The sequence below is a fragment of the Anabas testudineus genome, chromosome 19, assembly GCF_900324465.2.
Source record: "Anabas testudineus chromosome 19, fAnaTes1.2, whole genome shotgun sequence".
NCBI lineage: Eukaryota > Metazoa > Chordata > Actinopteri > Anabantiformes > Anabantidae > Anabas > Anabas testudineus.
The window spans coordinates 14,913,881-14,932,593 of NC_046628.1; the positions used below are offsets into that span (position 1 = coordinate 14,913,881).

Below are 18,713 nucleotides of genomic sequence, written 5' to 3' on the forward strand. Positions count from 1 at the left end.
ATAACCAATTTATAACTATATCTTGGAGTCCTCTCCACCAGTTAGTGCCAAACGCACATTACACCATAACCAAAAAAATGTTAGTCAATGTTTCAAGTCAATCTTTCCAATACACTTCAACGTACATGAATGCACCCTGAGACTTCACCTCCACCAGGCACGTCCAAGATTTACATCATAAGTTGAAGGTGCATCATCATTAAGGAGGGCAAGTGGGTCACTGTGGATCGGGATGTAGAGAAAGTTATTCCCTCAATGCAGGGTCGGTGGTTCAATCTCTGCCTCGTCAGATCCACGTGTTGCAGTTGGGAAGAGACACCGAACCTCAAGTTGCTCATGATGTGTCTTCACATCTTTATTATTCATGTATCAGCATAAACATAAAAGCTTTTCTCACTGTTTGAATAGAAGAAATTACGAAATGTTTTTTAATAATGTGGCCTTTTCAGTGTCCCATTGAAAAAAATACAGTAGGTAGAAAACAATACAAGTATTTCCAGTATCTACATAATACCTGAGTTTCAGTATTGATTCTGAAACTCAGGTATTGTGTTGTTACTGGAATCGAAAAATGTCAGACGATAACAAGCCTTAGACGGACTCTAATAATACTTTGGAATCACAGACATGTTTGTTATTGTTGTTGTTCACCTGCAAACTGTGTTAAAGTCCCTAATATTCCAGTTAACAGCTTTGTTTCACTTGTACCTAAAACTGGAACAAGTGAATGAAGTCTGACGGGTTTTTAATGTTAAGTGTGGGTTGTTCAAAGTTACTATTTTGGTTACACTGCTCTTCCCCTCATTTGCCTGCTATTAAAGTGTGTGTAGTGACAGACAGCGCAGCCACTGGTGCAGACACGTCGCCTCTTGTTTGCAGCATTTTCACGGCCGCTCACAGATTTTGGACACGCGTGGAAATAGTTCTTTTTCTTTTTTTGCATGTCATCATGCACTGGTTGCTGGCTGGATGCTGTGGGCTTGCTCTGATCCATTTCTCAGGTAAATGTAAACTTTTGCAAAGTGATTTAATTTAACTGTTGCTGAAAAATGAAAACAGAGCAAACAACAGTGACCTGGGTCCTAACTAGTAATATTTACAACTCCGAGCTGTTACAGCAGCAGTATGGCTTTTAAAAATGCTTCATATGGTCATTTAGTTGGATTTTTATGTCTGTTTTGTCACAGCTACACTGCATTGAAGCATTTTGCATGTTATTTTTGACTCCACAGCAGCACTACTTCCTGGCCATCTGGGGGTAAAAGAGGAAGTTGTCTTCTGAGACAAAGACTATGATATTGTCATGATGATGAACTTGTGTCTTAAAGGTTTAACATGAACATGCAAATACAAGTTATTCCATTGAATTATAGAAAAACTTTTATTTGAGATTTGTGGTCCATTTTAGAGAAAAATAATAGAGACATCAGAAAAGAGGACAACTGATGTTTACACTGAGCTAATTGCAGCTCTCGGCTCAGTTACCCTGTTCATCAGCTTCTGCATGTTCTCCACTTTAACTATTACTCACAAATATTCATCATTTTGATATTTGATTTATTCACTTAATGTGTCGACTATGGCAACAATTGTTTCTGAGATGGTTTAACATACTTGGATAATCATTTAATCTATAAAATGTGTTTCAACCAGAAAATTTAAATTATTTTTGAACAATCTAAGAAGTTTTGAGGCGTCATGAAAAAAATTCACCTAAAGTCACACACTCTAATATTTCATTGCTGCCTTTAGCTTTGATAACACCACGCATTCACCGCGTTTTGAAAAGCTTCCGCAATGTCACAACAATTATTTCCATCCAGAGTTGCATTCATTCTTTGCCAACATCTTGTTTTATTGATGGGAGAGTCGGACGCTGCACAAAGTCTTCTCCAGCACATCCCGAAGATTCTCAGTGGGGTTAATGTCTGGACTCCCTCTGCTCCCTGAACCACTCTTTCACAATTTGAGCCTGATGAATCCTGGTATTATCATCTTGGAATATGTTCATGTCATCAGGGAAGAAAACATCCATTGATGGAATAACGTGGTCATTCAGTGTATTCAGGTAGTCAGCTGACCTGACCAACTGCAGCAAACCCAGATCATGGCCATGCAGGAATTATCCAGTGGGAGACTCTGACCTATTTGCTTAGTTCAATTCAGCTGGTGACGTTTTTTTTGGAACGGGCAGCGTAGATCAACCTGAGAAAAAACAGCAAATTCTTGACATTTGAGACGATGCAGGCAAATTGGTTGATTATATCATTTAGTCTGACATCAGCTTTAAAAGACTCTGCTACAAGTAAAAGTGTCCTTCTTTTCTACCTAAGAAAAAATTTAGAAAAATGTCTGTTACTTAAAGCACAAAAGTGAAAGAGTATTTTAAATATAGAATTTGATTTCCTTATATTTAATCCATAAAATCAGTGTTTTATTTATAAAATGATTTCTACAATATAACCCTCCAAAAAGTAACTAGTAACTAATGTTAACATTTATGTAATAAAGTAAAAGTAACAGAATATGGAAATGCGCCAGTAAAATACCTTAAAATTGTACTTTAGTGCAGTACTAACAATCTCTGCTTTTATTTATAAAGCAAAAAACTCAGTTTTCAGATGTTCTATGTCTGTATTGTAGCTTCAAATGTTGTGAGATTTATCTTGATGATCTGTCTGAGAGTTGGTTTTAAAAGTAGTTTATTGTCAAAAGGTAATTTGTTGAATGATACAGGCGCCCAAAAAAATATGTGTGAATCTAGGACATGAAGAAACAACAGAATATGGCACAAAAATTCTAAACCTTCCACCTTCTTCTGTCTGCTCAGGGGCCCTGCAAATCTCCCAGAGGCCCCGGTTCTACGGTGTGAGAACCAACCAAAAGCAATTGGCAATTTACTGTTTGGTCTCCCCACAACATCTGCAAGCCAACGTGTCATGGTACAAGAAGGCTCAGGGAAGTGACCATAAGGAGTTGGTACACGAAAAAACAGCCACATTTAAGACGTGGAATATGATTGGAAACGCTCTCATTAGGATCCAAAATCTAAGAGTAGAGGACAGCGGAGTGTATTACTGCAAAATCAACAACACACTGGGACCTGGAACTCACATCGAAGTTGTCAGTAAGTGGCTGGGACAACAAATGCAACATGCGTAGTTACAGTAGTTGGTAATTCAATGTGACACACCAGTAACCTGAGTGTTTCCTCCCACAGAACCCACTAGTCGTGAAAATGCAGAGTACAGGTCCAAAATGAAGGATGGTCTCATTATCCTGCAGGGCCTGCTGCTGGCTGTGTGTGTTGCTGCTATAATACTGCGCAAACAAAAACTGGTGAGCAACATGCTGAGTAACATTGCTGCTTTGAGGCTCTGTTGCAGGTCACACTCATGTTTCCTGTGTTTTCACAGGATGAAATATCAAATGTTGGAGTGTGCATTGGTAGTTTTAAAGCATTCATCTGTAGATGACATTTCAGATTTGTCCGTTGACCTTTAACAAGTTCTCATAGCCCAAGTCTTGACTTAAACCAAGACTTTTGAAATTAGAACAGGAAGCGAAGCTCATTTGAGGAGGAGAAACTGTGACTCACTGACATTTGTGCTTGGAAAAGAGGCAGCGAAGACGTAGAAGTATAAAAAACAAAGCGTCACCTTCCAGTTCAATGGCAGAATCATCTTTATATATTCATTTTTAATTTGTGCTGCATCATTTCCACTTTTTCATCTCTCCTGTTTTTTCTTTTCTTCCACCAGTTGGAAAAAGGAGACAGCATATATGAGGAGGCTGAAACGGACCACATCTATGAGGTTAGTTGGAGTTTCTCTGTGTTACAGTAACAGTCAGGGAGGCATTTCTTTTTCTTTCTTTTAGTGAAGCCTTGTCACATGTGAGCACACATCACAGCTGCATGTTTTTCCTTTAAAGTACACGAGACAAACAGGACACAGTCTCCACGCACTGCTGAGCTCCTAACCACAATTGTTTCTTCAATGCAGCTCTCAGTTTAAGTCTGAACTGAATCTATCGACCATGTGGAAGGACCCTTTGTTTTAAAGAAATCATATCAGGATTGTCTGTTCTCACATGTTCTTTATGTTCCAGTTGAATGTGCTAGACACAGCGTGCAGCATGTTTAAATGTCAGCTCCTCGGCTGCACATCTTTATCCTCCAGTCACTTCTGAATACAAAATGCAAATGATATCTGCACTGAGGCCCAAACACAGGCACATACAAGTCATCACTCTTTCATCTTCAATAAGACCATGATACCTCACACCCACACGGGTTTTACAACATACATGTGTGAACTGACTTGTTTGCCTCTCTCAGGGCTTGGCGATCGAGACGTGTGGAGGGGGTTTATACGAGGAACTCACTGTGTACGCCGAGGCTGAAGTTGGAGAAGCCCCATGGGAGTGAAAGTGACATAACAGAATGACTTTCCACCTGAGAATGAGTACTCACTAGACACCATTCATTTTAAATTGTACATTTTAAATAACAGGCGGAGTCCTTCACGGACCCACTCACCTCTGGAGATGTGTCATTTTCTCCTTGTACAAAGTTTTTTTATTTTATTTTATAATTGTTCACCAGTGAAATGCTTACCACGGTGGGGCTTAAAGGTTTGTGATTGTCTCTACTTCTGCATAAATATGATCTAAAAAAACAGAAACAACTCAGACAAAACATGAATTAACTGTGGATAATTACCTAATATTAAATAGATATGTGTGCCTTCAGTACTTAGTGTGACTTAAACTAAATGCGAACGATAATACTAAAGGTTCACAAACTTTTAAGATTGGACATGTTTCCACTAAACTAACAAAGAAGTGTATTTTAAGTCGTTTTACGACTTGTGTGAGACACATTCATGCAGAAATAGACAAATGTCTGCAGGGTTTATAAATGTTAAGGCATCACTCTACATGTGCTGTTAATATTGTGCTGTCAGTAACTGCTTTAGTGGGATTTGACGTCCACTGATGTAAATGAACAATCTTAACAGCTGATGTTTCAGCTAACATTTTTGGTGCTTCAACGTATTTCTGTGTTGTGCACGATGACTGATGCCGCTTGACTAGTGTGTTTTATTTTGTACCCACTGTACAGCAGCTGTTAGACTGAGCTCGTTGCAGATTTCTTGTGAGATGAAACTCGTTCCTGTTGTATGGTTTTAACATAAATGAGGAATAAAAATAATAAAATCATTTCCATTTGTTTTTATTGGCTTTTATGAATAATCATGTAAAATGTGTACATTAAAAAAAGGTTTCATTAAAAACATATAAATACATAAATAGGTGAATAAATAAATAAATAAGCAGACAGATAAATTCCAGCTGACAGGTTTTAGTTGTTGGCCGTGAGCACAGAGGAAATCAGCTGGTCGATTCTCAGTAGATGGGTTTGGATTTCCTTCCTGATCAGCTCCCAGGCTGCAGCACTGTGGTCCTGAAGATAGAAGAGGATCATCATTAGATAGATAGATAGATAGATAGATAGATAGATAGATAGATAGATAGATAGATAGATAGATAGATTATAGATAGATAGATAGATAGATAGATAGATAGATAGATAGATAGATAGATAGATAGATAGATAGATAGATAGACAGATAGATAGATAGATAGATAGATAGATAGATAGATAGATAGATAGATAGATAGATAGATAGATAGATGGATAGATAGATAGATAGATAGATAGATAGATAGATAGATAGATAGATAGATAGATAGATAGATAGATAGATAGATAGATAGATAGATAGATAGATAGATGATAGATAGATAGATAGATAGATAGATAGATAGATAGATAGATAGATAGATAGATAGATAGATAGACAGATAGATAGATAGATAGATAGATAGATGGACTGACCTTTCCCTCCAGGACGTGTCGTGACAGTCTCTTGAAGTACATGTGCAGCTTCTTGTTCTTCTTGTGGCTCCCGATCTGGAAGAACAAAGAGGAAAAATCATTTTCAAATCCACTTTTTAACTTTCACCACGTGAGGCTTTGTTCATCTTTTCACTTACACAGGAGCGAAGACCTTCAGCCTGCCGAGTCACAACGCTGAGAAAGTGCTCCACCGTGCTCTTCTCCCATGATGCAGAGCTGTGATCCTCCTCAAACAGGACAGACACCTCCTCCAGAACCTGGACTGTGAACACCAGTTTATCCTCAGCCTGGACGACACAGAGGACACATTTATCATTTAGGAGCTTTTGAAACACAGAAAAAACTATTTCAAAGACAATAAAACAAAGTTTTTCTGTCTAACTTGTTGCATTAAACAAAAACTGTCAGTGACTCACTGAAGCTTTGGACGCCTGGCTGTACAGATCCTTAGGGAAGGTCACTTCAGCATCCTCAGTGGTGTTAGTGGAGTTATTAGCCTGCAGCACACACAAACACACACATCAGGAGGTAAAATACACTGACTAACATCAAACATCAACACATGACTGGTCATAATAGGTTTTTAAATGCTACTCACCATAGTTTCTAGTAGATTCAGAGAGTTTTCACTGCACTGTCTGAATTTATGATCCATCCATCTGCAGCGCAGAGAGGAGCCTGAAGTGTACAGAGCCACAAACAGGCAGAGAAAGAAGATCCTGTGGAGCATGTTGTTGAAAATAGAAATACTGGGTTTGTATGAAGCAGGTTCCGATGTGTCCTGTTGCTGTGATGGAGCAGACCTGCAGCCACTCCTTTATAGCTGGACACCTGTTTCGATTTCCTGACTCCTGGGAAACCCGAGTTCACAACACACGTTGATGTCACATTTCACATTTGAGTCGTTGTCTTCATGGGAAAAATATTTAACAATTACAAAGAGTTGAATAAATCAAAGTAAAGATTAAAAGTCTTCGTCCGGCAGCAGCTCCATGAAATGATGAATTAGATAAATGTACGTTAAGACATAAAACATAAAACAACCTCAGCTCAGTATTGATGATTAACAGAATAATTTTATTGTTTGAAATTAAAAACGGTTTAATTATTATTTAAAAAAATAAGACTAAATAGAAAATTGTAGACCCTCCAACTTTCTAAAATCCTTGTCACTGAGGATGTAGATGATTTGTTCGGTTACGCGCTGTTTTTAAAGCACAATCAGTCTTTTAAAGTTGGACTTGCGTCTTTATTTCGTGGACATTAAATATAAAATTGAGTTTGCATGTGTGAAAACCACAGGTGAGTGTTCTGTGTTGATAAGAGCCGGGAAAACGGAAGCTCCTAGTTGATAAACATCAGAAAATGAAAGTGATTCCAGGGCTGCGGCCTGCGCGCTGACGCTCGGTGACATTTCACTGTTTTAACTAGAACCTGTGGATTTAACGTGAGAACCAGGTTCTACAGAGAAGGGGATTCTCCTCCTGTTTAATCCACACAGCAAAGTCTTCGTTTTATTACTTAGACTTTTACTTTGCAATCAGGTGTTTCACAGGACTTTGGCTCCGTCTCTAGAGGCTGTAAACCTGGTGACGTCTCCACCTCACAGCTGATTATAAACAGTGTTGAGCAGATAAACTGGAACCAGGAGAATAAATTAACATAAACGAATGTGTAGCCTACAAGCAGGAGACTGAATGTAAAATATTATAAGTTATTATTATTATTATTATTATTATTATTATTATTATTATTATTATTATTATTATTATTATTATTATTGTAGTCCTGGTCGGTGGTTCCAAAATGCTTTATTTCCTTCACATTACATTAAAACAACTTGTAATTCCTCATTAGGACAATATTTGTTCCTCTGTGCTTTATTTAAAAAGATATCTGTCATTTTCCAGATGGAAACTTTCTGGATTAGACATTGAAAAACTGTGACTGTTTGGTTTCTTTCTTATCAAGTCAGGTTTTATTTGCTAAATGAAGGAATTCAACAGCTTGTCAGCAGTGACAGAGGAGAACTGCACAGTCTTTGTTTTTTAGTTGAAGACTGATCATCATGTGAAGTAATGTTGATGAGTGTTTATGCCAAAAAAGCACAGATGCAAAAAAACACGTAGATTCACATCAGACAGAGTTTGATGTTAACTGACTCACAGGGAGGTGAAATCTCAAGTTATAAAGGTTAAAATCAATTCACAGTAAATAAATAACAGTTGTATTGTGGCGCCTCCTGTTGAGAAAATACTATAACAAAATCAGATCCACTGTGTTTAGTCCCAAAATACTTATAATAGAGCAGCAGCTGCAGCTTTGAGATCCTCTATAAGAAGGATTTACTGCAAACTTGTAATAAATAACTTCTAAAACAGAATCTGAACAACACACATCATGTTTCTGCTGTTTGATTTTCCTCCTAATAAAGAAAATGATCCTCATTCTACTTCATGGAGCATAAAAATAAAACATGCATCATATTTTCATTTTGTTTGTTTTCATTGTTTTTATTGGCCACAAAAAATGTGAAAAATACAAAAATGTAAAAGATTAAAGGTTAAAAATAAATAAGCACAAGTCAACAAGTGATCAACTCACAATAAAAAATAAATAGAGCAATTAATACTGATTGTGGAGACTATCAAGCAATCAAATAAGAAATAAATACACAAGTCTCAGAGCATAAATAGGTGAATAAATAAATAAATAAGCAGACAGATAAATTCCAGCTGACAGGTTTTAGTTGTTGGCCGTGAGCACAGAGGAAATCAGCTGGTCGATTCTCAGTAGATGGGTTTGGATTTCCTTCCTGATCAGCTCCCAGGCTGCAGCACTGTGGTCCTGAAGATAGAAGAGGATCATCATTAGATAGATAGATAGACAGATAGATAGATAGATAGATAGATAGATAGATAGATAGATAGATAGATAGATAGATAGATAGATAGATAGATAGACAGATAGATAGATAGATAGATAGATAGATAGATAGATAGATAGATAGATAGATAGATAGATAGATAGATAGATAGATAGATAGATAGATAGATAGATAGATAGATAGATAGATAGATAGATAGATGGATAGACTGACCTTTCCCTCCAGGACGTGTCGTGACAGTCTCTTGAAGTACATGTGCAGCTTCTTGTTCTTCTTGTGGCTCCCGATCTGGAAGAACAAAGAGGAAAAATCATTTTCAAATCCACTTTTTAACTTTCACCACGTGAGGCTTTGTTCATCTTTTCACTTACACAGGAGCGAAGACCTTCAGCCTGCCGAGTCACAACGCTGAGAAAGTGCTCCACCGTGCTCTTCTCCCATGATGCAGAGCTGTGATCCTCCTCAAACAGGACAGACACCTCCTCCAGAACCTGGACTGTGAACACCAGTTTATCCTCAGCCTGGACGACACAGAGGACACATTTATCATTTAGGAGCTTTTGAAACACAGAAAAAACTATTTCAAAGACAATAAAACAAAGTTTTTCTGTCTAACTTGTTGCATTAAACAAAAACTGTCAGTGACTCACTGAAGCTTTGGACGCCTGGCTGTACAGATCCTTAGGGAAGGTCACTTCAGCATCCTCAGTGGTGTTAGTGGAGTTATTAGCCTGCAGCACACACAAACACACACATCAGGAGGTAAAATACACTGACTAACATCAAACATCAACACATGACTGGTCATAATAGGTTTTTAAATGCTACTCACCATAGTTTCTAGTAGATTCAGAGAGTTTTCACTGCACTGTCTGAATTTATGATCCATCCATCTGCAGCGCAGAGAGGAGCCTGAAGTGTACAGAGCCACAAACAGGCAGAGAAAGAAGATCCTGTGGAGCATGTTGTTGAAAATAGAAATACTGGGTTTGTATGAAGCAGGTTCCGATGTGTCCTGTTGCTGTGATGGAGCAGACCTGCAGCCACTCTTTTAAAGACGCCTGTTTCATTTTCCTGACAAACTCCTGTGGTTTTCACGCTGGTCAAGAGTCATTTTTACAGAGTGAAACAAACGCATCAGCGTCTGAACAACCACCATAAACACCTGGGAAAAACTGTACCTGAGGTTTTCCCGCTGGTCAAAGGTCAATCTCAAACATATTATTGTAATGTGTCACATTTCGGATTTCATTTGATTTGTTTTTGGAAAAAATATCAGACAATAAGAAAATAAACAAATATTTCAACAGCGATAAAAACGATAAGAAAGTTCGATGTGTATTTTATGAGTAATTTTCAATTTACTATTTTTTTAACATGATAATAAAAACAAACACTGGAAACTGTGGAATTATTAGTTTAAAATGTGTGTTTGTGCTGCAGCACAGTTGTGTGTTTCTCTCTGCGTAAAGCTATTCACCCAAACACCATCTCTCTTTGGGCATTTTGGAATCACGTCGCTGTTTCCACAGAAGACTGATAACACGCTAATTGTTCATGGCTGAAAACCACAGGTGAGATTGTTCTGTGTTCATTAGAGGCTGTAAAACGGAACTTCCGAGCTGATAATTATCAGAAAATGAAATTGATACGTGGCTGCGGCCTGCGCGCTGACGCTCGTTCACAGGAGCTGCTCGGTGACATTTCACCGTGTTTTAACAAGAACTTGTTGATTTAATGTGAGAACCAGGCTCTACAGAGAAGGGGATTCTCCTCCGCTGTTTAATCCACACAGCAAAACGCATTTTTACAGATTACATAGGGAATAATTCAACAGCATAATTGCCTAAACTTTGATTTATTATTATTATTTTACTGTGATTTGTAGTTTTGAATATTAAATACTAAATAATTTTATTATATAGGTCCTGGGGCGAGCGTCCAGGAACCACTGACAGTCTGATTTTTGTTGTGACTGTCACAGTTTAAGTATTTTAGTTTGTTTAAATTTAATTTAATTGTCACGCAGCCTGATGTAACGTGGTGTCACACACACACACACACAAGGTGCAAGAACAACGCATTCAAGTGTAATTCATGAGAAACAGGTTGAACCAGGTGCTGTCGGCGGTAACTTGTGGAAAGAGTCCGCCTACATTTGATATGTAATACCTGTGTTTGGGTCATTTACGTGACCAGACACTTACTGCAAAGGTTCCTTATTTATAATAAAGATCTGATTATGTCCATCGTGCGATTTATTATCAGTGAATGTGGCGCGTAAAGAAGATGAACTGAACACAGGGCTGCGTCTTGAAGAGTATTAAAGTCATCTCTTGTACCTATTAGCTTAAAAAAACAAATACAGTGAAATAAAAATGTGAAAAACTGATTTTAACAAAATAAATTATTATTAAAAACAAATCAATAAGAAACGTACGCGCTTCAGCCACTTAATGGAAATTCATGTATTAATATTCAGTTGTGGATGAGGCTGAAAATGCGTTTTACTGTTGTTTAATGTGAATGAATGAATTAATTAATTCTTTTTTAATGTGAATTAAACAGCGGAGGAGAATCCCCTTCTCTGTAGAACCTGGTTCTCACGTTAAATCAACAAGTTCTTGTTAAAACACAGTGAAATGTCACCGAGCGTCAGCGCGCAGGCCGCAGCCCTGGACTCGCTTTCATTTTCTCCTCCTTATCGAGGAGGAACTTCCCTTTTACAGACTCACCTGGACACAGAACAATCTCAGCTGTGGTTTTCAGCCATGAACTATTACTCTCTGTAGTTAGAGGCTATTACAGATTTATAACTGAACAGCTAAAAAAGGTGACGGCTGCACAAATGGATATTAAAATAACCCAAAATCAGTTTATTCTGTGTCCGCACAACAAAAAAACAAACAGACAAACAATGTTTTTATCTTGTAATAATTCCATAATGTGGTGGTGAAAGTAATAAACTGTTCAAACACAAACAGTCTTTTAGTGTTTATTTTATTAACATACATGAACAGGAGTATTTTTAATACAAGCTAATAGACGTGATATTTAATATTTGTCGTTTATTTATTTGTTCGTTTGCATTTGTTTTCTTAAATGTCTTCAATTCAAATCTGAAGGTGTGTTGAGGTTAAATTCGACCGTGTGAACTCGGAACTCGAAATTTCCCAGGAGTCAGGAAATCGAAACAGGTGTCCAGCTATAAAGGAGTGGCTGCAGGTCTGCTCCATCACAGCAACAGGACACATCGGAACCTGCTTCATACAAACCCAGTATTTCTATTTTCAACAACATGCTCCACAGGATCTTCTTTCTCTGCCTGTTTGTGGCTCTGTACACTTCAGGCTCCTCTCTGCGCTGCAGATGGATGGATCATAAATTCAGACAGTGCAGTGAAAACTCTCTGAATCTACTAGAAACTATGGTGAGTAGCATTTAAAAACCTATTATGACCAGTCATGTGTTGATGTTTGATGTTAGTCAGTGTATTTTACCTCCTGATGTGTGTGTTTGTGTGTGCTGCAGGCTAATAACTCCACTAACACCACTGAGGATGCTGAAGTGACCTTCCCTAAGGATCTGTACAGCCAGGCGTCCAAAGCTTCAGTGAGTCACTGACAGTTTTTGTTTAATGCAACAAGTTAGACAGAAAAACTTTGTTTTATTGTCTTTGAAATAGTTTTTTCTGTGTTTCAAAAGCTCCTAAATGATAAATGTGTCCTCTGTGTCGTCCAGGCTGAGGATAAACTGGTGTTCACAGTCCAGGTTCTGGAGGAGGTGTCTGTCCTGTTTGAGGAGGATCACAGCTCTGCATCATGGGAGAAGAGCACGGTGGAGCACTTTCTCAGTGTTGTGACTCGGCAGAGCTGAAGGTCTTCGCTCTGTGTAAGTGAAAAGATGAACAAAGCCTCACAGTGGTGAAAGTTAAAAAGTGGATTTGAAAATGATTTTCCCTTTGTTCTTCCAGATCGGGAGCCACAAGAAGAACAAGAAGCTGCACATGTACTTCAAGAGACTGTCACGGACACGTCCTGGAGGGAAAGGTCAGTCCATCTATCTATCTATCTATCTATCTATATATCTATCTATCTATCTATCTATCTAGTCTAGCTATCTATCTATCTGTCTGTCGTAGTCTATCTACTTCGCTGCGACGTCTATCTGTCGGTCGGCGAGCGTCTGTCCAGCGTCGATTATCTAGCTATCTATCTACGGTCGTCTGTTGCGTCTGCTGGTCTTCTGAGCTGAGTCTTCTATTATATCTATCATCGATGCTGAGTCTGTAGTCGTGGATCGATCTATCTAGTCTATCTATCGATCTACTATCTATATCTAGTCGTAGTCTCTGCTGAGTCTAGTCTGTCTTCGAGTCTATCTATCTATCTATCTATGTAGTCTGTAGAGTCTGCTATCTATCTAGCTTCTATCGATCTATCTATCATCTATCATCTATATTCTACTATCTATCTATCATCTATCTATCCAGGCTATCTATCTATCGATCTATCTATCTATCTATCTATCTATCTATCTATCTATCTATCTATCTATCTATCTATCTATTTATCTATCTATCTATCTATCTATCTATCTATCTATCTATCTATCTATCTATCTATCTATCTATCTAATGATGATCCTCTTCTATCTTCAGGACCACAGTGCTGCAGCCTGGGAGCTGATCAGGAAGGAAATCCAAACCCATCTACTGAGAATCGACCAGCTGATTTCCTCTGTGCTCACGGCCAACAACTAAAACCTGTCAGCTGGAATTTATCTGTCTGCTTATTTATTTATTTATTCACCTATTTATGCTCTGAGACTCGTGTATTTATTTCTTAATTGATTGCTTGATAATCTCCACAATCAGTATTAATTGCTCTATTTATTTTTTATTGTGAGTTGATCACTTGTTGACTTGTGCTTATTTATTTTTAACCTTTAATCTTTTACATTTTTGTGTTTTTCAAATTTTTTGTGGCCAATAAAAACAATGAAAACAAACAAAATCAAAATATGATGCATGTTTTATTTTTATGCTCCATGAAGTAGAATGAGGAACATTTTCTTTATTAGGAGGAAAATCAAACAGCAGAAACATGATGAGTGTTGTTCTGATTTTGTTTTAGTATTTTCTCAACAGGAGGCACCACAATACAACTGTTATTTATTTTCTGTGAATTGTTTTCTATCTATATGTTGATGTACCTGCTAATTTATTTTTTTATTTTGTATTAGAGTGTATATGAGTATTTCTTTACTTGCTATTGCCAGTAAAATAATTCTTCTTCTTACTGCAAATGGAAATGTGATCACTGTTTTCACATAATATCATGACTAGAAATGCATTTTGAAGTTAAATTAATTTATTTGTTTGCATTTGTTTCTCTTGTGAAACTTCTTCTTCTCTTTCAGCTTTTCCCATTCCTGTACTTCCTCATTCCACCACCAAGTGTCTGACACTGACACACCTAGCACCTTACTACCTGTTTCCCTGTGTTCCTCTCTCTTCTGGAAGTAAGTGTTGACTACAGCCATTTCCATCCTCTTAGCAAAGTCCACCACCATCTGTCCTTCCAGATTCCTTTCTTTTACACCAAACCTGCCCATCACCTCCTCATCACCTCTGTTGCCCTCACCAACATGCCTGTTGAAGTCTGCTCCAACAACAACTCTCTCTCCTCTGGGGATACTCTCTATGACCTCATCAAACTCACTCCAGAATCTCTCCTTCTCTTATAACTCACAGCCAACCTGTGGCGCATACCCACTGACTACATTCATCATCACCCCTTCCGTTTCTAGCTTTAGGCTCATCACCCTGTCTCAGACTCTTTTCACCTCTAGAACATTGTTCACAAACTACCCCTTCAGGATCACTCCTACCCCGTTTCTCTTCCTATCCACACCATGGTAGAACAGTTTGTATCCTCCTCCGATGCTACGTGCCTTGCTGCCCTTCCACCTTGTCTCCTGCACACACAGAACATCTACCTTCCTTCTCTCCATCATGTCTGCCAGCTCTCTGCCTTTCCCTGTCATTGTGCCAACGTTAAGAGTCCCTATTCTCAGATCTATGTTCCTGCCTGTTGTTTTTGGCAATCTTTACGCCGGATGCCCTTCCTGAAGCAAACCTCTCCATTTTTCCGGGCTTGGGACCGGCACAGAAGTCACTGGCTTGCAACCCCTGTGACCAGATTGTTTCTCTCGTGAAACTATGATACTTAAACTAAGTAAGTGCAGCCTCGTGTTTGTACTAATTGTGGTGTAAAATTACTTTAATTGCTGCAGCTCCAAGTACTAAAAGGAATTAAAATACTGTTAATCATGACTAAAAATTTGAGTTAACTTCTTATTATCTCAGAAATCATTTAGTTATTTACTGTAAAATAAAATGGATCCTTTTTAGTGACACGTGTGCAGCCATTGTAATAATGTAACAGGAAGTAAAACATTAAACATTAGATTTTGCTGAAAAATATTTATTTTATATGAAATGTATAAAATGCTAAAAACATTTTTTTTTTTGTTCTGTTCATGTTCAGGAATGTCAAACACCAATGTAAAAAAACAACAGAGAAATAAATAAATAAATAAATAAGTACATGTCTTTAAATACGTTAATACGATCTGGAATGCAGTGAGACATCTTAGTTAAACTAAATAAATAAATACATAAATAAACAATACATAATAAATAAATACATCAATAAATAAAGTAGTATAAAGTATAAAAGTATAGACAGACACAGATTTTAGTTGTTGGCTGTGAGAACTGATGAAATCAGCAGGTCAATCCTCAGTAGATGAGTTTTGATTTCCTTCCTGATCAGCTCCCAGGCTGCAGCACTGTGGTCCTGAAGATAGAAGAGGATCATCATTAGATAGATAGATAGATAGATAGATAGATAGATAGATAGATAGATAGATAGATAGATAGATAGATAGATAGATAGATAGATAGATAGATAGATAGATAGATAGATAGATAGATAGAAAGATAGATAGATAGATAGGTAGATAGATAGGTAGATAGATAGATAGATAGATAGATAGATAGATAGATAGATAGATAGATAGATAGATAGATAGATAGATAGATAGATAGATAGATAGATAGACAGATAGACAGATAGATAGATAGATAGATAGATAGATAGATAGATAGATAGATAGATAGATAGATAGATAGACAGATAGACAGATAGATAGATAGATAGATAGATAGATAGATAGATAGATAGATAGATAGATAGATAGATAGATAGATAGATAGGCTTACCATTCTCTTCAGGTAGCCTGACAGTCTATTGAAGTACATGTGCAGCTTCTTGTGCAGTGTATTGTGCCTGTGGCTCCGGGTCTATAAGGATAAAGGGTGAGAAAATGATCAGTGAACATGATTCAGAGGAGCAGAAATCATGAAGAAATAAGACAAGTGTGCAGGCTGAGACTTACACAGGACCGAAGACCTTGAGCCTGTCGAGTCACAACAATGCGAAAGTGCTCGACTGTGATGCTGTGCCAGGGAGCAGAGCTGTGATTGAACAGGGCAGACACCTCCTCCAGAATCTGAACAGTGAAGGTGAGTTTATGCTCAGCCTGGAAGAAGAAGAAGAGAGGTCACAGGTTACTAGGGTTGTACACTTGAGCAGAGTTTGGGATACTGAGCATGATTTCCTGATTCTAATTGCATTGACATGCTGAGCTGGTGACTTACTGAAGCGTTGGACACAGTCTTGTACAGCTCACTAGGGAAGTGCACAGTATCATTGTTCTCCACATCATCAGCATCAGCATCGTCAACGGTGTCGGTGACTGTAACCTGTGTTGAAATTCACACATTTAAATTAATCTAGCATTAAGAAGACAATCAAGATAAACAAATCGCTCATAATTCAGTTGAATATATTCAAAAATCCACTTACCATAGAATTAATTAAATCCAGAGTTCGCTCACTGCACTGTCTGAATTTATGATCCATCCAGCTGCAGCGCAGAGAGGAGCCTGAAGTGTGGAGAGCCACAAACAGGCAGAGGAAGAAGATCCTGTTGAGCATGTTGTTAAAAAGGTAAAAGTTCCTTTGTGTAGAACAAATTCCGATGTTTCTTGGTGTTGTGATGGAGCAGACCTGCAGCGCCTCCTTTTAACAGGGAGACGATGTTTTCTGTTTCCTTACCGTGTGGGCATTTCACACATTTCACTTTTCACTTGCGGATCAATATCAAAAGATGAATGAATGACGGAGCTAATCGAGTGAAAACCTGCAAAACCCTCCAAAACCCTCCAAAACCACCGTTTAATGTGGTTTTGGAGGGTTATAAAAGTATTTTTACATTTTTAAGAGAAAGTTGTCGCTGACCTGAAATTCGCGGCGTGTCGAGGTTTCTTCGGAGCTGTTTTCACTTTGATTTCGTTTTTATTTAACTTACTTCGCATTTGTGAAGTTTGGGGCAAACTGGTGTGTTTATTTATATTCTTATTTATCATGTATATTTCATTTTATTGCAGTCGTAACCTCCTCCTCCGTCTGCGCACCATGCACGACAAAACAAACAGCAATGAAACAGATATTATTAAAATATTTATGATGTATTTACAAACCTGTAGCACTGCAGCTTTTGTGGATGGTTGCATTCATAGAAGACGTAGAAAAGCACATAGAAAAGGAAACACCAGCACCGTGAAAGTGCTTTCCCAGAGATAATGAAAGTGACAGCAGCGCTCGCTCATCGGTTTCATTTTCATTCTGCAACGAGGGAATCCCACGATCCTGAGCAGTGACCTCACTGCTGCCTACAGGCTGCTGTTTTTCGATTTATTGTTATTTCATATTATCAGCTAAAACATTAAACTACCGGCCTAACATGGTGTAGGCCCCCTCTGACCGGTCTTGGTGTGGAGTCCACACCTCTGAAGGGTTCCCTCAGGTATTTGGCACCGAGGCCAAGCAGCATGTCCTGTAAGTCCTTTACGTTGAGGAGGCGCCATGATTCAGTCCCTCAGCTTGTGCGTCACCCCCAGGTAACTTACGCAGACCCACCCGGCCCTGCAGCCCTCAGACCAGCTCACCTTCTTCAGTCGGTGCGTGCCCCAGCTCCGGTCAGGAGGGAGTGCGCAATCTGGAGGGAGTAGTGGCCAAAGTGAGTGTCCACCACCACGAACACGATTCGCCGGAGGGCGCACACCCATTTAAAGAGGAATCACCCAGTTTGTTTACAACCACAGCTGCTTTCACTGAATAAATAGTCATAAAATGCAAATGCTGACCACGTGTTTCCCTGTTTTAATGGCCAAGGCGGTCACATATTATCTTTGTATAAATGTAGAAGTGATCCATAGCGAGTAGCTAATGAAAGTAGTAATTAGCATCTTTTGAATTTTAGCTGGGTAATCCACCAAAACAATTATGACATCTGTATATATAAAATTATAAAATCTACAAGTAAAATGCAGTTTTCATTTTCACAATAAGTGATTACGTGAAGTTTTTTCTGTCTCAGTCAAACTCGTTTTTACTCTTATGAATCATATTCATATATTGTCGCTTTTAACAGTTTAAACATCTCAATACATTTCTAAAATATCCTCCTTTTATTCAATAGTTCATTTCAAATAACACTTGCATGGACACGCAGAGACACATGGCATGTACAGTATAATTATTACATGACTGTACACTGGAGTGGGATTTTTTTTACAGTTCCTACGAACTCATGCAAGAAATTTGGATGGTACTTACAGTCATTGTGACCATATACCAGTGAAAATGATGCCCAGATTTTAATTCAGTATCTAACAGATGAGCATTGTAGGATTGACAAGGGAGAGTCCCAGGTACCCAAGACTGGAGTACCAAAGAAAGCTGGCAACTGCACAGAGACCCCACTCAAATC

General features: G+C 38.2%; 4 protein-coding genes and 1 pseudogene across 5 annotated transcripts; 2 read left to right on the forward strand and 3 right to left on the reverse strand.

Annotated features, from left to right (window-relative positions):
* Positions 1 to 852: 852 nt before the first annotated feature.
* On the forward strand, positions 853 to 4,736 carry cd79b (CD79b molecule, immunoglobulin-associated beta). The gene is made up of 5 exons (XM_026350651.1): positions 853 to 1,001; positions 2,831 to 3,127; positions 3,221 to 3,339; positions 3,762 to 3,815; positions 4,340 to 4,736. The coding sequence occupies exons 1-5, from the start codon at positions 950 to 952 to the stop codon at positions 4,427 to 4,429; spliced, it is 612 nt and encodes a 203-aa protein (XP_026206436.1). The 5' UTR covers positions 853 to 949; the 3' UTR covers positions 4,430 to 4,736.
* A 629-nt stretch (positions 4,737 to 5,365) lies between these two features.
* Positions 5,366 to 6,653, reverse strand: LOC113156652 (interferon a3-like). Its single transcript, XM_026351892.1, has 5 exons — positions 6,522 to 6,653; positions 6,340 to 6,420; positions 6,061 to 6,210; positions 5,903 to 5,977; positions 5,366 to 5,467 (listed from the first exon to the last, which is right to left on the reverse strand). Exons 1-5 carry the CDS (start codon positions 6,651 to 6,653, stop codon positions 5,366 to 5,368), a joined length of 540 nt encoding a protein of 179 aa, XP_026207677.1.
* Positions 6,654 to 8,668: 2,015 nt separating this feature from the next.
* On the reverse strand, positions 8,669 to 9,774 carry LOC113156654 (interferon a3-like). The gene is made up of 5 exons (XM_026351893.1): positions 9,643 to 9,774; positions 9,461 to 9,541; positions 9,182 to 9,331; positions 9,024 to 9,098; positions 8,669 to 8,770 (listed from the first exon to the last, which is right to left on the reverse strand). The coding sequence occupies exons 1-5, from the start codon at positions 9,772 to 9,774 to the stop codon at positions 8,669 to 8,671; spliced, it is 540 nt and encodes a 179-aa protein (XP_026207678.1).
* A 2,334-nt stretch (positions 9,775 to 12,108) lies between these two features.
* LOC113156655 lies at positions 12,109 to 13,572 on the forward strand (annotated as a pseudogene).
* Positions 13,573 to 15,561: 1,989 nt separating this feature from the next.
* LOC113156288 (interferon a3-like) lies at positions 15,562 to 18,017 on the reverse strand. 2 transcript variants are annotated; one of them, XM_026351335.1, is made up of 6 exons: positions 17,422 to 18,017; positions 16,745 to 16,824; positions 16,537 to 16,641; positions 16,275 to 16,418; positions 16,099 to 16,179; positions 15,562 to 15,673 (listed from the first exon to the last, which is right to left on the reverse strand). In XM_026351335.1, the coding sequence occupies exons 1-6, from the start codon at positions 17,477 to 17,479 to the stop codon at positions 15,572 to 15,574; spliced, it is 570 nt and encodes a 189-aa protein (XP_026207120.1). In that variant the 5' UTR covers positions 17,480 to 18,017; the 3' UTR covers positions 15,562 to 15,571. The 2 variants fall into 2 exon arrangements, with proteins under 2 accessions (XP_026207120.1, XP_026207121.1); XM_026351336.1 differs by lacking the exon at positions 17,422 to 18,017 and having other exon boundaries at positions 16,745 to 17,044.
* Positions 18,018 to 18,713: the final 696 nt, after the last annotated feature.

Excerpts from the sequence above, each read along its gene's own strand:
- LOC113156652 (XM_026351892.1), bottom strand. The coding sequence starts at position 6,653 with ATGCTCCACAGGATCTTCTTTCTCTGCCTGTTTGTGGCTCTGTACACT. Across the intron at positions 6,211-6,339 it reads GCCAGGCGTCCAAAGCTTCA|GCTGAGGATAAACTGGTGTT; the intron begins GTGAGTCACTGA and ends TGTGTCGTCCAG. Across the intron at positions 5,978-6,060 it reads CTGAAGGTCTTCGCTCCTGT|ATCGGGAGCCACAAGAAGAA; the intron begins GTAAGTGAAAAG and ends TTGTTCTTCCAG.
- LOC113156288 (XM_026351335.1), bottom strand. The coding sequence starts at position 17,479 with ATGTGCTTTTCTACGTCTTCTATGAATGCAACCATCCACAAAAGCTGC. Across the intron at positions 16,825-17,421 it reads CAAAAGCTGCAGTGCTACAG|GCTCCTCTCTGCGCTGCAGC; the intron begins GTTTGTAAATAC and ends TCCACACTTCAG. Across the intron at positions 15,674-16,098 it reads CAGGCTACCTGAAGAGAATG|GACCACAGTGCTGCAGCCTG; the intron begins GTAAGCCTATCT and ends TTCTATCTTCAG.
- cd79b (XM_026350651.1), top strand. The coding sequence starts at position 950 with ATGCACTGGTTGCTGGCTGGATGCTGTGGGCTTGCTCTGATCCATTTC. Across the intron at positions 1,002-2,830 it reads TGCTCTGATCCATTTCTCAG|GGGCCCTGCAAATCTCCCAG; the intron begins GTAAATGTAAAC and ends CTGTCTGCTCAG. Across the intron at positions 3,340-3,761 it reads TACTGCGCAAACAAAAACTG|TTGGAAAAAGGAGACAGCAT; the intron begins GTGAGCAACATG and ends TTCTTCCACCAG.
- LOC113156654 (XM_026351893.1), bottom strand. The coding sequence starts at position 9,774 with ATGCTCCACAGGATCTTCTTTCTCTGCCTGTTTGTGGCTCTGTACACT. Across the intron at positions 9,542-9,642 it reads TGAATCTACTAGAAACTATG|GCTAATAACTCCACTAACAC; the intron begins GTGAGTAGCATT and ends TGTGTGCTGCAG. Across the intron at positions 8,771-9,023 it reads GACACGTCCTGGAGGGAAAG|GACCACAGTGCTGCAGCCTG; the intron begins GTCAGTCTATCC and ends TTCTATCTTCAG.